This window comes from Chamaea fasciata, unplaced genomic scaffold, assembly GCF_029207755.1.
Source record: "Chamaea fasciata isolate MVZ Bird 193981 ecotype frontalis unplaced genomic scaffold, bChaFas1.0.hap1 SCAF_1, whole genome shotgun sequence".
Lineage (NCBI taxonomy): Eukaryota > Metazoa > Chordata > Aves > Passeriformes > Sylviidae > Chamaea > Chamaea fasciata.
Window position 1 is genome coordinate 129,373,047 of NW_027094086.1, and position 17,947 is coordinate 129,390,993.

At 39.5% G+C, this 17,947-nt stretch overlaps 1 protein-coding gene across 1 annotated transcript in view; it reads right to left on the reverse strand.

Annotated features, from left to right (window-relative positions):
• The window catches only part of LOC136297491 (probable acyl-CoA dehydrogenase 6), an 81,731-nt gene that overhangs the window by 60,707 nt on the left and 3,077 nt on the right, over window positions 1-17,947 (reverse strand). The window contains exon 2 of the mRNA XM_066197437.1: window positions 8,546-8,666. Coding sequence (XP_066053534.1) covers window positions 8,546-8,666 — 121 coding nt within the window. The remainder of the gene's footprint in view (window positions 1-8,545; window positions 8,667-17,947) is intronic.

Below are 17,947 nucleotides of genomic sequence, written 5' to 3' on the forward strand. Positions count from 1 at the left end.
ACCATTTTTTTTAAACATGTAGGAGACCAGAAAAACAAAACCCATTAAGACTACCACACTGAACACCCAGCACATTGATGCTAGTCTGCAGAAAGAACATCTTCCCTAAGCAGGACTGGGATTTATCTGGCTGGGGAACAGCTCTGTGGAAAGAGTCCTGGGGGTCCTAGTGGACAAGTTCAGTGCGTGAGTGGTGTTCTGCTGCAGCACAGAAAATCATCAGGATGCTGAGCTGCACAACCAACATCAGCAAAGATAGTGAAGTCATTATCCCAATTTACTCAGCGCTCATTAGGCCATGACTGGAATACTGTGTCCAGTTCTGGTTCCTGTTACAAAAAACAGATGTGGGCAGGCTGGAAAGGGTTCAGAGAAGAGCCACAAAGATGATCAAATATGGAAACTCTCTCCTTAAAAGAAATCATGTGGAGGAGATGAGTGGTAAATGGGTACGAGGAACTCCTGGGGAGATTCTGATTATACACAAAATGAAAAGTTTTCATGTGAGAACAGTCAGCTATTAGAATAGTCTCACCAAAGAAGCGGTGAATTCCCCAGTGCTGGACACCTTTAAGATTCAGATGGACAGAGTGCTGGGCTATCTTGTCCAGCCCATGTTTTTGCCAAGAAAAATTTGAACAGATGATCTTTGAGGTCCCTTCCAACTGGTATTCTATGGTTTTTATGATTTAATGGAATAAAAAGAAAAAAAAAATTCTCTCTCTGTATATATACAAGTTATGTATAAAACAACACATACTTAATTGCAATATATGCATAAATTTATGACATATATACAATCATGTTTATCACTACAAAGTACTACACAGAAGAGAATATTACTTTTCCATATGGAGTATATATTACTGCTGGAAAGAATAATTGCATGCACCTGAGCCTCTGGTTCAGGGAACTTGGGAATTTACATATCCCTCAGAGTTGCAAAGCACACAGTAAATAATGCAATTCAAGTTATGATGGCCCCAAATACCCATTTGTCTCCCCACAAATGAGCCAAGCACTTGTCTTGCACTGGTCAGATCACTCAGACTGAAGAACGAGTTTTGAAGTTTTAAAACATCCTTAGCTCCTGTCTCCAATGTATCAGCACTTCAAAAACAATTCACTGTTTTTTAAAAAATTTAATAATCAGCTGAGAAGCTGAGGGTACCTGGATTTATTTTTTGGATCTCAAATTCACAATACAGTGCATTATGTAAAAAAAAAACCCTATAAAAGATGTTCAACAGGGTTGTGCCAACAAACCAGAGTGTAGGATCCAAACACTTCTCAGACCAGTTTAATAGACTTTAGAATTATTTTTGAATAAAACCAATTTTCTCACCTCCTACTTCACTTAGTAGAAGATACGATGTGCTCTCTGATGTGCATATCATTATTAAATGAGAGTTAAAAATGAATTCATTTCAGTTCTCTGCATCTCTGCCTACAAACTCACTTATTCCAGTCCACCAAGTAAGAAAACTATGGCCAGCTCTTGCCTTATCTAAATAATAAGCCCCAAAGAGGTAAATTCCTTATGTAATTATCCTTCCCTGACATCTTTTTGTCTTTTACAGTATAGCATATGAAGCTGCTAAGTGTTATGTGCACTACTTATCCTGTAAGCAAGTCACACACAGATTCACCAATACAGGCTCCATGCCTTTGCCTGTCCTCCTTTCTACAGAATTAAAGAATGGTTTGGGCTGGAAGACACCATAAAGATCATCCGGTTCCCAATCTCCTGCCATGAAAAGGAACATGACCTGTTTTTCAGTTGTATAAAAAGGCACTTTTTTTTTTTTTGTTACAGGGACCTCTGAACTTCCTTACAGATGCTGGAGTGACTAAGGCCTTTTGCAAGATCCCCAGGGATTAGATTAATGACGTGTGAGATTTTGCATGAACTGTGTCATCGGGGATTAGAAATGTTAGGAGAACTAAAACTAAATATATTTCTTGTCTGGTTTTTTGTTTGGGTTTGTTGTTTTTTTTTTCTTCTTCTCATTTGGCCATACATGTTCAGGTCTGCACAGCCTGGACTCCAACTGATCATGCTAAAATCCTGGGAATAGAAACACAACTAGGAACAACAAACTTTTACCGCAATCTTTTAGAATCCACTCTTCAAGACAGATATCATTCAAAATTTGTAAAATGAGATCTGCAAGTGCTGACAAATCAACAGCTTTTCAGACATTTTCCATGTCAACATTCAAGTGACTGTTTAACAATATTCTTCCCCACTTCAGCCCCATGGAAGAAAGTGACCTTCACATCCAGCAGTTCATAATGCAAAAATGAGTGGGTTAAACTGAATCAATCCTACACTTCACAAAAGGAATTTTTCCAAACTCACCACAATTACTGTACTGACATGGAAGCGTAAGAGGTACATTTATACTTTCAGAAAGACTTTAAATTATGCCATTTATGTATATGACTAATGTCAAGAAACTTGAGCCTGGGAAAAGACAGTTATGTGTAAATTAGAGAGATTTGTAATACCCAGGTTGTTTTAGGATAAGCTCTTTCATTGGCCAAGCTTTGTCAAGAGACAGTCTTGCTATTTAATCTACAGAAGTAGAGAATAAACAAAACTCCTCTAATAAAAACTTCCTGAACAGTCTTGCTTAATGATGTCTCAATCCTTATATTCTTTTCAGATGTTATCTTATTTCATATTTCTTTAATATATTCAACTGTTCTCTTTAGTGTGCATTCTTCTCTCCTTCACAATTATAACATCAAGAACATCAGATTTTTAGCAGATATCTCTAAAAAGTATAAAAATATATCTCTTTGAAAATCCCCAAACCCAACAATTTCCTACAAAACTGGAGGAAAGTCAAGTACAATAGAGGACAGACTCTGCTACACAGCCCGGAGTAGGACAGGTGCAGACCAGAGACAGAACAGTGACAGATGCTTGTAACTGCTCTCATCTCTTCAAGCAGATTCTAAGTGCTCCTAGTCAGATTCAAGACATCATGTGGGTCAGACAGTTTGTGCAAAGCCTGTGATACACAAGTGAATTTGGCATGGAAGGTCTGCTGTGAGTGAAATGTGTGTCAAGAGCTTGAGCATTAATTGCACATATATAAGTGAGTATTTGTTTCCAGTTAGATGCTTCTAACTTTCTCCAGGGAAAAGACATTTTAAATTGCCTTCTCAATATAATTTTGACATGACCTGTAACTACCTTTACACATACCAGATTTCAGAAATCCCTAAGTCTGACCCCTAAGACATTGTGATTAGTACACCTGAACTGCAGGAAGTACTGCTGTGCTCTGCATTACAAGCCACAAGTGTAAGGATTTGCCTTATCTGAAGCACAAAAGCAGAATCCCAGGAACTAATCTGATCCCTCTATCAACAACACATTTAAAGGAAGATTATCTCTTCTGCAAAGACTGGGCGCCCTTCAGTAGTCAGTTCTCTGCTGGCTGCTATTGATAGCTGAACAAGCTATTTCCAGAGGTACCACTGCATTTCCCAACCAGCCGCGAAGAAAAGCAGCACAACCATTTCCCAAGTCATGTGCACAGTTGAGGAAAAAAACAAAGATGAACTCAACTGCCCATTTCCCTGTCTGATCAGAAATATTTGATTATCTGTGAAATGTGGCAAACAAACTGACCCCCCCCTTACAATTTTCAACTGAATTTCATCATGCACTTGCAGGATACTAGATGGGACTTGAATAGTCAGCATTTCACAACACTGAAGGAGGGAAAAAGAAGCCTCAACTATACAGAACTCAGGTGTATATACACATACAAAACTCTGTTTTCCTGAGATTTCAATCCAATCCATCAGATTAGAAGGTCCAATAAGCACCTGAAACTTCTTATACTTACCTGATCAAGGTCTCCGAACCCCGGCCACAAATCACAAAATTTGTCATCAAAATGATTCAAATAAAGCAGTGACTGATTTGGTCTACTGTTTTTTGGAGGCCTATCAAAATTATTTCTTGATTGCAAAACAGGTATAAATAATAGCTGGTAAGCACTTGAGAGTGCTGATTTACTGGTTCATTAATGTCTGAAAACATGGCCCAAAGGCTTCTCTTGCAAAGATTTAGAGTGCAACTATTATTTATTAACTATTATTGCACCCTTTTGTAAGTGGGAAAATGATCAAGAAGGGAATTAAACTGACTATACTTAAACCTACTAAACCAAGAACAAGCACTGCAGCTGGTCCACTACTGCCACACAGAAATGGTTTGGGGCAAATTAATTAACTTCTGACAAATATATCCCTCCTAGTTCTATCCACAGAAATACCTGAACATCTTCCATTTACTTTCTTAGATACCATCAAACCCTGTTTCACCTGAACTAGTAAATTCCTTTCTAGTTGTTGCTCCTCCCAGGTCCTCCTATGTTCATTCCATGTAATACCAAGGCTTAGTATTACAGAAAGGGGAAAAAATAACCCCATACACTCTTTCCAAGTGACTCGCCATGCCCAAACTCTCCCAAGGTCTCGTTTTACCAGTGAAATGTATACTGGTGAAGAAGACAGCAAAATGAACCTTAGAGGACAGTACAGATCTATATTCCTTCCCCACATTCAACAGAGACACTTCTAATAAAACAGGCTTTCTGAAGGAAAGGTATTGCATCATCTTCCAATTGCAGTGCAATCAATCATTTGAAACATTACTTTTGTTTTATTAGATGCTTCTCTGTCTGAAGTGACAAGAAGGTACTGATTATTACTTTCTCCAGTCCCAAATCTGGCATTTATCCCAGCAGTAAGGAAAGGGGACAGACAGTGTAGAACTACACTTTCCCATCCATGTGCAAATCATACCACAGTTACCTAATTTTCCTGAAATATATAAGAACATATTTTCTAAGTTCACTGCTAAGTGCCTGACAGTAATAAATGAAGGCTTCTATTTGGACAAACTTGTCATAATTATTTCTGGATCCTAACACATTCCACTAAATATTCCTACAGTACTGCCAGTGTAAACACTAAAGAAATACCAAGAGCAGGCATTGTTATCACTCATGTTTCACAGTGATGCCATGTGAATATGCAGGAAAGCAGATATTGCCCTGCCACAAACCTTTCTCTCCCATCCTTTACAGGATTCCTGGGCTTTTACATCAGCTGATAAAACAATTTTTAATCCTCTGCATTGGCATATACAGGCACACAGTACATTTTGAGCCTGCATTTTTGGCAACACATCCTAAAATTTAGCAACAGCCAAAGCTTTGATTCATAAACCGTAAGATCACAAATAACCACAAAGATACTTTCAGCTTTTAATCCAGTATCTCATCTAATCTGCACATAAAACAGTTCAAAGAATATGTCTTGCCCACTTCCCTTAGCAAAACAGACAATGGCGAACTACCAAGACTGGTTAAATATTTCTACTGCCTGCCCTAACATTTTCTGCCCTTAGTTTTGGAACTGGCAGTAGCTCAATAACTCAGAATTTTATAATTTATGGAGAAATGCACAGTAAACATTAATGAAGAATAATAAGTATATAGGATGCTGCTTTTTTCCTCTTAATCCTGAATGAAGTAATTCTGTAAAACACATCTTGCATAGAGCAAAAAGACACTTTTTATGCATAAACGATGTTCACTTTTCAGCATGTATTTTATTAGTAGGAAGAATCCTGCAATGTAATGGAACACAAACTTTTTCCTAAGGAAAACTAACATAAGCACTATTTTTAAGTCATATAAAGAATACCAGAGTGGAAAAATGGTTCAAAGAGAAAACTTTTCTCTGGCAGAGAACTGACCAGACAGTAAGTTAAATCTACTGATGATCTTAAAAATTCTCCAATTATGGGTGCATGACCGAGCTTTGCCCACAGTGTTTACATGACCTCCAATGAACATCCTGAACTACAGCCAATATTCACTAGAACCAACTACTGTGTAAACAACTGTGAAAAAATATACAGGAAAAGCTTTGTCAAGTTTGTAGCCCACAACTGCATACAGTGGGAATTGACAGAGCCTTTGCAATACAAATAGTGCCCCAAATCAGTTCTCCACACAGAGAAAGTTTCCAGTGATAAGGGACATATGTAAGGCACGTTCTTTTAAAAAACTGACTCCCATTAAGCAGCTCATTGTTCATAAAGGGAATGGTGTTTACACAGGAAAAAGTCCACTTTCAACAAATCTGAAATCCAACAGATGTTTCCTTCTATCTAAGCAAAACAAGTTTGCAACCCATTTATGCCCAATCAAAAAGCTTCAAAATTATTTCTGCATGAAGAAAAACCCTTCATACTTGACAGAATAATCTTGGAAAACACATTCAATAAAACTTGTATTTCAAAATTGTAACTACTACTAATCTGAATTAACTTTAAAAAATCACTGTTCTTTAAAGAAAATGTCTTATGATCTGGATTTGAAGAGATACAGCATGATAATTTTGGTTTATGAAAGAGAAAGCAGGGCAGACTGTTAACTCACAAGTGCTCTGCACTGCAATTGCTCTCCTCAAATCAATTTAACCTCCCTTCTTCAAACCTCCTGCAACATCCTCCAAAGCTCCTCACTGCTCTTGGCTTCTTCAAATCTCATGAGACTTCTCTACCTCTGCAAACAGCAAATAAATAACAGAAGTGGCTGAGCAAAGTATAAAAGGTGGATCTTTTAATTTTATTTTACAGTATACACTAACCATACAGCAAGCCTAAGCACTTTGTAGAATACAAAGAATTTCAGGCTTTGCCAAAATTGTGCAGTTGAGACTGTGCTGTTACACATCTTACTTTGACTTACCATCAGGAGAAAGTTTCAGGACTTTCAGGATGTACCTGGTGGCATTACACCATTACAGAGCAAAGCTTGATCTGGTGACATTCTGCCACACAACTGAATGCTGCAAAGACAGCATCTTCCAAGGAGTTGGTGCACTTCCTGTACCCAACAATACTGAACTGAGATGGATCACAGGTTGCTGAGGATTTTATCAATTTTTTATACCTTTTATAAAATGTAGCTGCAGAGGTCAAATGAATTACATTAACAGCTAGATACAAACACCAAAGCCAAAGTTAAAATAGTCTTAAACATGAGTATGACAAGCGTAATCAGCGCATGCAACCTTCTGTGCCATCTTTACCTCCACAAGTCCCTCCTTCACTAGATTTCACTCCCCTTATTTCTTGTCCAGGTATTTTGTGAGCATTATACAAAGTTTCCACCTGCGTAACGTTTTATGTGCAGCACCTTCAGCACTGAGGTTCCTTACCCCAGCTGAAGCCTCTGTATGCCCTGAGACGAATATAAGAAGGCAGAACTGAAATCTGTCAGCCATGCAATGCACCATTATTACAACCAACACAAATATCAGCAATGCAAAGGAAACCCACTTAGATGCAATCCAAATCTGCCTATCAAACAATTATAGCAGAAAGTAGAAGTGGTTTTCTCTCTCCCACAGTAATCCTATTTGTCCTTTAAATAGATCTTAAGCATAATCTTGAACTGTCAGCAGTTCTGTAAAGAAATACCAGCTCAGACCTAATTGGATTTGTCAGACAATCCCAGCCCAACAGTTCTCTGAGATCTAACAGCTGAAGAGTTGTGGGGCAAACTTCCACATTGTAAGAATATAAATTCATTTCAAGAGGGAATATTTCCTCTGAAATTAAGTGATAAAAAAAAAGACATAATTTGTTGCACAGAACCCTGTGCCTTAGCAATATCATGATGTGGTGTGGCATAGCTAAGGTTGAGTGGGCTGCTCCATATAGAAAACTATCTGCCATTAACTGTTCACTGTCACTTCAGGGTGCCCTGAATATAGGAAAATGGGGGTAAAAAAATCACTTAGAATTCTGACTTGAACATGTAACAGTAGCATTTGAAAAGAAAAAAGTTATATATTACATCACATACAAACAAAAAAGATAGCAGAATATGTATCTTAGCTGAAGAGCAGAAATAATTCCTATTCCTCCGGACTTTTTGTGCCATCTACATATATAGACACACAAAAACTTGCTCTCTGTGTCATCAGCTTCCTATTCTGCTCAGGCTTCTATGGGCTGGAATAGTGCATTTTAAAGACAATCCAGGAGATACTGGCCTAAAGGCCACACTATCGTCCTCCTTTGAAATCATGGAGAGGTTGCATGTTCAGGAAGTATAATAAGCCAAATCTTAAAACATTTCCAATGCCTACAAATTGTGGTTTCTTTAATGAAGATCTGGATTATTTCATATGTATCTTGATCCAGAAGAAAAGTTATTATACAGATTTTGCATTGAAAATTGAAGTTCATTTCCCTAATTTTAAAATAACAGTCATACAAGTTATGTATCTAAATACATTTGTATTTAGAAGAATATCAGTGTATGTACTCTACAATGTTATTTTGTGTATTTGCAGAGTTGGTAACCAGCAGGTATATGACTGAGGAAAAGAAGTAAACTTTGCAATGAATTCCAACCCATGCTTTGACCTGGGGCAAAAGCAAATTAATGTATTGAGTCTATCACTATTAATAGTCAGGAGTTATACACTTGCCTACCTGTTGGCTTATCCACACCAAGGAATCCAGCCTGTCCCAGGATTTTAAACACTTTATGTGCTGGGAACTGTCCTTCTTCTTCCCACTTGTCCACAAAGGGATTAATCTCTTTGTCAATGATCTAGATTTGGAAAACAAATTGTACAAGTTACAAACACAGGCATCCTACACGAAAACTTTTGACTACTTTCACCTAAAAACTGTAATTCAAGAAGAAAAAGAAAAAATAATATACAGGGAAAAAAATTTGAAAGCCCACTAATTTTCTTACTTCCTGTTGGATTTCCTTATTCTCCACTCACCCACAACTATTACAACAAATGAAATGAGGCAAAGGTGAATAATTCTTTTAGCAATTACTAAACAGGGCCTTCAGGGCTAATTTAAACCTCTCCAAGGTCTATGAAAATGGGTGTTTCCCCCATTTGTTACCTTTTTGGGTACAGTTTCTAGAAAGTGACAGGGAGGGAAGGGAAATCTGTGTTATCCTCAAAGGAACCTTGGCAAGAAAGGTTGATCTGTTCTTGATGACCATACACAGTACCAAGAAATTCAAACAGAAGAGATTCATTTCCTCTCCCTTTGCCTGAAAAACTCTCAAGGAAGTCAGTGCTGTTCAGGGCATTTACGTCTAGTCTGTATTTAGACTTCCCCACAAGTCTGACAGAACATGTACAGGAAAAATATGATCTTCCAAAATTTACACTATTCCCCAATCTAATCCCTGAGCAACTCTTGACTGTGCTACTGCTAGTGCTGCACACCTTCCAAAAGCCAGTGTCCTAAGCTTCCTGACTACAGCCCTGACACTGTTCAGGCTGCAGTGTCCTTTCCAGCCTTTGCAAGCAAACATATCTGAAGTACAGCCACTACATTCAGCAACACTTTCAGGTTTCAGGGTGCAAGAGCTGGGTGTCTTGCTCCAGGAAGGCCCAGATTTCCATGGCCATGGGAAAGGAGCAAAGTGGGCAGCCTGCAGGTGTGTTCTTGCTGCCTACCAGCTCATCATGAGGCAGCTGGATCGTGCCCACCTCTACCTACCTCTGCAGCCCAAACCAGGCCTTGGCACAGGCTGCTTCTGCCATGAAGCCAAGGGCACCACACACCCCAGTCTGCCTCACAAGGGGGTCCAAATGGGAAACATCCTCTCCCCAAACTAAACCCTACCAAAACAAGCACCAGTTCCCAACAGAAAGGTAATGCATTTAACCTGTGACCATGATTTTACTAGTATGCGGTTTCATGAAGAGACAATTTATTATTTCAAGAACGTACTCCTCTTAGTCTTCTTTCTCCACTAAATAAACAAGTCCTGTGGTGCTAACTATTTCTTGAGCTGGAAATAGAATCCTCTCCCTCCTAGACTGCTGTGTTCTTGAGACCCTGTGGAACCTTCTTCCAAACTATCTATTTATTGCACATTCTTTGGAGAATTTCAACCCATATATGGCTGCTTTCTGCCTTTCAGTTGGCCACAGAAATAAGCATACTTCAGTGCTGGTAACAGAAAGATCACTTTTGTGCTTGTCTCACCAAATTCTGAGAAATTCGTATACTGGATGTTCAACTCATTCAGTAACTATTATCTCTCTCCTTCTGTTGTATTGATTAACACAGGCCTAATCATCAATGTAAAAAAAACACTTGTCAGAACCCTATCTAGGAGAGCTCATGTTTCTCTTCTATATTGCCATATCCCATATATTCAGATCCTAAGATGCTGACCCTCGATGTTGAAGGTGGTGAAACACCTTTTGGGCTGTAATAGCATCTGGCAATGTTCACTGGATAACACCCAGGGGAATACTTGAAATAGCATACTAAAAATTTGTTCCAGTATTTTGATGCATCTTGGCAAAAATACGTGGTGAGTATACTAACACAGTTTTGTTTGTTGTAGCTGGTACTGGGCCAAGTGTTTCGTAGCCTACATAACAAAGCTACCTTTGAAGTTAAGCAGATTCTGAATGACTAAGCCATGATCTCTGCAGGTTTGCACCTGTGCCTTTGCATAAAACTCAAATTGCTTAATAGAACTGACCTGTTACCAGGTGAGGTACAAGATCTTCCTTGCATGACACAACAATAAAACCCCCAAAGAAAACCCCATTTCACAAACCATAAATTGTGTATGGCTTTAAAAAAAAATAAAAATCACAGTCCAGATACTGATATCCACAGTTTCTTCTTAGCTATTGGACCATTCACTGTGTTTTTGCAAAGGTTTAAATAAGTCCTGTCAAAAGCTTTTATGCTTCAGTCACAAATTGCTTGCAAAAAATCAGACATGTTATTTTATAATCATAACAGGATTGGGGCAACACCTTTCCTTGTACTACCACATACAAACATAAGCCAAATTGCTGGAGAACTACAGTACTGCTCAACTGGCTGGTGCTTCAGCACTGATTACTGGGTATTGTCATGCCTGCCTAGAAAAGCTAACCCAAACAAGGACAGGTATTTTTAAAGGTTCAGACCAGCAGTGAATGAGCACAAAATTTAACATTTCCTTAAAACCCTGCTGAAGACAGGTCAAATAATACTTTGGACTTAACCATCTGATTTGTCCCTTTCCTTGGCTTTAGCAATTTCCCCACGTTTTTGCCTCTAGAAATATATTTTACACTTGAACTGCAGATACATTATGTAGGCACCTTAACTTAAACCTTAAGGTATCCATCCAGTGTTTGGCAATTATACAGAAGCAAGCTTTCAGCAGTATGTGAGCAGCTGGTCAGCTTATTTATATAAGCTTTATCATGACAAACATAGAAATCATGGGTGCCAGCATTTAGACTTCCATCACTAGGACAACAACCATAACAAGATCTAAAACTTCTATCAGTAGAAATATTTAGCACTGCATACTACAGATGACATCTGACAGATATTCCCAGCCACAGAAGAAATCTTTGCACCTGATCTAGCTTGCCAAATCTCAGTGGCATTTGGGATGTAAAGTTGATTAAGGAGCCATATAACTTTCCCGCCTGCTGAAGTACCAGTAAACCACAAGAAAAACTGTTGTTTTCCTGACAGCAAGGGCACGGTAAGTCTCATGTATCGAACCGGTGTTTTTCTCAGGCTACTTTGTCCAAACACTGAAGACGCAAACCTAAAGAACTAGGCTCTGGAGGCAGCCTTGGTTTAGCCTGCATCCCAGCATGAGCTCAGGCAGCAGCTGGGAAGCCTCCAAAAAATGGCCTCAGGGCTGTTATCAGCTGTGAATTATTAAAAACACTGGACACTTGCCCAGTGGGAAATGCATCAAGCCAACAAATTCACTTCATGTTGAATGATGGTAAGAAAAATAAGTGTTTTTGTTAGAAACTTTCTTGACAAAGTTCTGTGAAAACAGCACCTGTGGCTTCCTGCCCAGAACTGGGGAAATGCCATGACAGGTTTGGAGAGGGGACAGAGACACAAATTCAGATTTTTTTAGAAACAGGTAATTTGAATTTCTCTTCAGAAAAGAGCAATGAAAATATCCCCCCAAATCACTGCCATAGTTTGGACTATTTTCCACTGAAACTTAGTATATTCTTTAAATGAGAAAAGTAACAAAAAGATATGGTGCTGATGCTCAGAATTTTGTGCTGATATTGTACCAGCAACTACCCAGAAACATCAGCAATTGCCACTTTATTCTGCATTCTAAAGTAAATGCATTCTACAACAGTAAAAACTGCACTTGAATTAATTTAGGTACTGAGAGTAGGTACATATGTCCTTTACAGCAGTTAAAGATTAGTTTTCATTATTCACCAGTATGTTTACCTTCTATCATGCAATTCAGAAATTAAAGACCATACCAGTTCTACACACAATACCTCCTCTAAGTACCCGTTATAAAACTGTACAGCATACAATTTCAACACAGTATTAGCAAAATGATGTATTTTGAAACAATAAACTGAATTCTTAAAAAAATGGCACAAATTTTTACTAAAGTTTCCTGCGAGTTATACTTCAGCTGAGATTAGACTAATTTACTAGAGAAGCAAGAGAAAATGTCTAAGAAAAAGGCATTTTGTATTAAGAAGATTAAATGGAGTCTGTGGGAACAGGATTAGATTAGATGTTAGGAAGAAATTCTTTACTCAGAGGGTGGTAAAACACTGGAACAGGTTGCCCAGAGAAGTTGTGGATGCCTTGTCCTTGGAAGTGGTCAAGGTCGGGTTGAAAGAGGCCTTGAGACACCTGATCTAGTGACCAGCATCACTGCCCATGGCAGGGGGGTTGGAAATAGATGATCTTCAAGGTCCAACCCAAACCATTCAATGATTCTATGATTTTATGACATAACTGTTCCATATTATGTTAGGAGCATTTTTTCCCTTTAAATCAAGTTACAGCAATTGAACTCAGCTCTATTAATATAATAGCCAAAGATTACACAGTTAATAGGATCTTTAATGTAAAAAGCAAATAAATAAACAATAAACCACTAATGACAGTTTTTGAGTGGTTATACCTAGACATTAGCACAACAATTACTTGAACAGGAGGTTCAAGACCAGAGATTCCTTTGCTTTTCATATCAGCAATAAATAAAGCAAATCATTAACAGCCTTCAAAACAACATTTGTCCTTTAGCTTAAATCAAAACCACAGGCAGCAATGACTGCACAGTGAGACAATTCAGCCATGTAGCAACACTGTGCTGGGGTCAAGGCAGTAGTTTAGAAAGATGCAAGGCAAAGCTGAGGTGGAAAACCCATGCGCTACACATGGGTGCTGCCAAACCTGGACACCACAACCCACGCCAGGGGTGCAAGGCAGCCAGGACCCCACTGGTGAGCTCCTGGCTGGCCACACGTGCAGCCTGTGCAGGTCTTCTCAGCTGCTCCCCAGGAGGACCTGGGGAAGGCTTTCCATGATGATACAGGGTCAAACTGAAAAAGTTCAATTTAAAACTAGACATCCATTTCATGACCCTGTGAAAAACACATGGAAGAAAAGTCCTAAGTCCAAAGTGCAGTTCCCCACTTCCCACATGTTGATCTCTATCTTGGTTCCCCCAAGGCATGCATCCCAAGCAGACATGAATGAGTTTCTCAGAATATATTACTCATTTCTTCTCACTCCTGGGGTTGGAGGTCACAGCCTTCCTTGACTCTCTTGAGACTCCTCCAAAGCCCTAAATAAAGTTTGATGGACAATCCTTTCCCAGTAACACTCTTCAGAAAGGTAGGGAAAGGGCACAGGAAAGGAGACTGAGGTGTGGAAACACATTCAGGACAGAACCATGGAGAATATAAGTGCATGAGAGAAGCAGGCCGGCTCCTTGTAGCTGCTACCTCATAGAGGGTCTGTGAAGAGACCGAGCTTCTGCCACAGCAGCTCACTGATGAGAATGTCTACTGCATGTAGCAGGCAAAACCATGTCCCACTGTACCTCCTGCATTTATAAAGTCCCTCCAGCACTGGCAGGATGGATGGCAGTGCTGTGCTTCCAGTCCCCACGACACATGCTAGGAGACCCTAGCAGAAGCCAGGAGCTGCCCACGTGCCTGGACCATGAGCAGGGTGGGGGCAAGCCTGACCTGACAGGCTCAGTGCCCCAGCAGAAGAGGCAATCACTCAGTCTGCGATGACATTGGGTGCAGAAGCAGAGGCAGTATGAGATTTAAAAGACCACAAGAGGCTAAAAATAACCCCATTAAACAAATATGATTTAACCACACAGCAGCCAGAAAATGTTCCCTGCAATGCTAACCTTGCCTGCTCATACAAAGTTATTTAGTGCACTTTCTTCTGGCAAGCAAAATCCATTATTGCAAGCTTGCCTGTGGTCTGCAGTAATCTAGAGAGTGAAGCTGCAGCCCACTGCTTCCTCTTTCAGGATGCACCACCAGCACAAGGCAAAGGTCTTCAGGAAGTTTTGCAGGACTGTTTCCTGGGGATTGTTTTCTTTGTGGATGGGTTTTTTGGGAGTTGTTTGGGTGTTTGTTTTTATTTGTTTGTTTGTTTTTTGGTTTGGGATTTCTTTTAATACTAATTGAAACAAGGGGGATAGCCCTCACTTCTCCTATAAAACAGACTATTATTAGTTAGGAGCTCACCTAGGAGATCTGTGTAAAGTACAACTCACTGCAGTGCAAGGGGTCCTGTCAAGATAGCAAATGTCCCAGATGCTGCCAAAACACTTCTCTGCTTCACAGACAAATCTCTTCTTGCCCACAATATAGAAGAGTTGGTATTTGGATATAATATGCATCTCTTACTCCATATCCCCAGTTGGCTACCCAGCCAAATATAACATGACACACCTGGACAAATGACAAGCTACAAGAGTTGCATAACGGATTTGAGGCTGGGCCTCAATGATGATATGGAAACTTCTATACTCTGAGCTGTCATCAGACTGTTTCTGGAAACAAGCCAAGAAAACGTTTTCCATGATGATACGGGGTTGAACTGAAAAAGTTCAGTTTAAAAGTAGACATCCATTTCATTACCCTGTGAAAAACGTGTGGCAGAAAAAAAGTCCTAGAAGCAGAATATCCTGATAATTAAAATAAAGAATAAAAATAAAGTAATTTTGTCTTAAGCTTTTCTAACCTTTGATCTCCCCAGCTTTTCATAGATTTCATGTGCAGAAGCAAATGGCTCTGCTTGGTGCCTGCAGGACAGGATGTAGCCCACACAGAGGAAAAAAACCTACTGGATGAAGAGGACACTTCAAGCCAGCTGGAATATATCACTGAGAAGAAAAAAGAAACTGGATTTCTTCAATGCTGTTGCACACAGCTGTGGCCAGAACTGACCTTCCAAAGAAGCTTCCAGTGGATTTTAAACCAATATTGAGTAGGCTTATATAAGGAGAAAAAAACAGAAAATTTTCCTAATAGCTGGAAAATATAAGGCTTAAATGGGAAATACATGTATTTAAAACTGATTAATTAGAGCACCACAATTCCTTTTTGCACTTTCAATTAAGCTGTGCCACAGGCAACAAAGTAATCTGCAATCTGCTACTGCACTGGGTAAAAAAACCTGCAGTGATCACCAAATATGGGAACAAACAATAACTAAATGAAATTTTCCCTTTCTCAGAGGAAAAAAAATAGTGGAGGCAAAACCCCTATAATGCTAGAGTTGGCAGCTTCTCATTGTGTAATAAAACATACCTGTCCTCATCTACTTTTACAAAATCTGATTTTCCATGGAAAAAAAAAAAGCATGCACTTCGTAAGTATTCTGCAATTGCGCCTGGTCTATTCATTTCTCAGTATCTAGACACGCTTCTGTTTAAATCATTGTGTTTCTTCATTTTCACAGCAACACAGTTCCTTGCAACAAACCTAACAGATAAAGCAAGGCTGATTACTGGTTCAGAAATTTGAATACTGATTTTTTTTTTTTGGTCCTATACATCTGGCTACAGTTTTTACTTCGGGAAACCAAAAAATCTAAATCTTGAATCAATAACAAAGTTTTTGCCAACACTTACTGAAATCTAAAAAATGCTACAAGTTTGCCAGGGAGTGCAGAAGCATGTTCTGCCCTCCACCCTAGGCAGCTGCTGGCACATCTGGGAGCCCCACTGCTGAAGCAGAGAGGGGACACATCATCACTATACTAAGGAAACGAAAGGTTCAGCCCACCACCCTGGAGCTGAGCCCTGCTCAACCATTTCCTGAGGAATGAGAGGCTAGAAGGCAGCTCCAGTTGGGAAGGAACAGACATGATCCCAGCCAACACCTTCTCCCTCCTTACGTCATTTTTCCAAAGACAGTTGCAAAGACAAACCCCTCCTGTGCAGACCTGAGTGCCTTGGCAGTCCCTGCACACTCAACCACAACCCCTTCAACTGCCCTATCCAAGAGTACAGCAGAAAAGGGAGGATCCCAAGATTTGTGAAAAAGCAAGTGCTGAGGATACAGCTAATCCTAGGATCTGAGGGCAGACGCCTGGGTAGTCGTACAACATCAAAACTGTGTTCTGTGCCAGTCTAGGCACTGATCTTCGACAAGTCTTTTGGATGACAGGGAGCACTGGCCACTGGAATAGTATCCAGGCTCCTTGTATCGAGTTCTGAAAGAGATACAGACTGTAGCAAGTTCTTTTTTTTTTTGCTCCTGCAAATCATACTTTCCAACACAGAGATGCTGATGGGATATAGCATAGTGTTCACCAGAGGCAGTGATGTTGGGGTTTGGGTCCTCCTTCTGACTCTGGGTTACACCCTTGCAGGAACAAAACAAGTTCTCTCACTGCAGCCCATACCATCACACCTGAACTGTCAGACAAAACCTGTATCAACCCCAGGTGTTTGCTCAATCATAAACTGCTTATTAAGACAAAAATTTATTTGTCATAAATGCATAACTGTATTGCCTAATCAAATGTGGCAATGAGAAAGCAATATAATAGTTAGATCTGAGACACAAAAGTATCTACTAGGCCCACTTCTACTAAAAACTGTTCACTGAAAAGTCTAACTAAATACAGTGGAAATCTGTTGTAACATTGATATGGGTCAGGAAAAAAAATCCAGCGTTAGGACACAACTGCAATCTCAGATGCATGCACTACTCTGATACCAAGTAACAAATAGGAGCCTTGATTATAAAAGTGCCTTTATTGCACTTTTGCTACACACTGAAGCATTTGTACAGAAAGTGACATTTTTCCTATTATGAGAAAAAGCTTTTTACAGAGCTTGCCTAAATCAGTTGAAGCTCTTTTTTTTTTTTTTTTCTCCCCTCCTACACTGATTTAAAAGGACTTCTTGGTAGGGCACTAGTAGGTGTACTGGATGGTGTCTCATATTACAGTGGTGTATCCCAGCTGCCTCTTCCAATAACAAAAAAAATTGAATTATGAAGCTTTCCTCTCTGATAAATTGCTACCAAAAATTCTTGGCATCAGCCAAGAGAACTAGCCCCTAAATGTTTGCATGATGCTTCTGTCAGACACAAGGTGAAAAGAGTACTGCAATACCCCAGAATCTGGGAATACATTTTGCTTTCCTTAGACAGAAGGGCAGTAAGTGCAGAATCCGTGAGCCTTACCAGTGTCACATCTCTTTTCTTCCTGAAGCTTTTAACGCAGATGCATGATAAATTAGGTTTTAAAATTACAGGTGCCAGTCATGTATTGTTCAGATTCAGCTGCGTGTTTTCTCTCTTCCAACTTAGTGAGAAACTAGCACTTAAATGATTCTTTGTAATACCAGCAAATTATAAGTTCACCATCCTGAGGCAGGGGTTTATGATTTCTTACAACGATAAATAAACCAACTCCATCCAAGGTGCTCCAATGCGGTCACCCTTCATTATTTTGCAGGTAGTCAGAAAGAACCATATTTTTTGACAGAAAATTTACAGAAATTCTACCAGAAAGTTAAAGGAAGTGTCAATATTAAATTCAGATCCTGCATGCTCTAATATG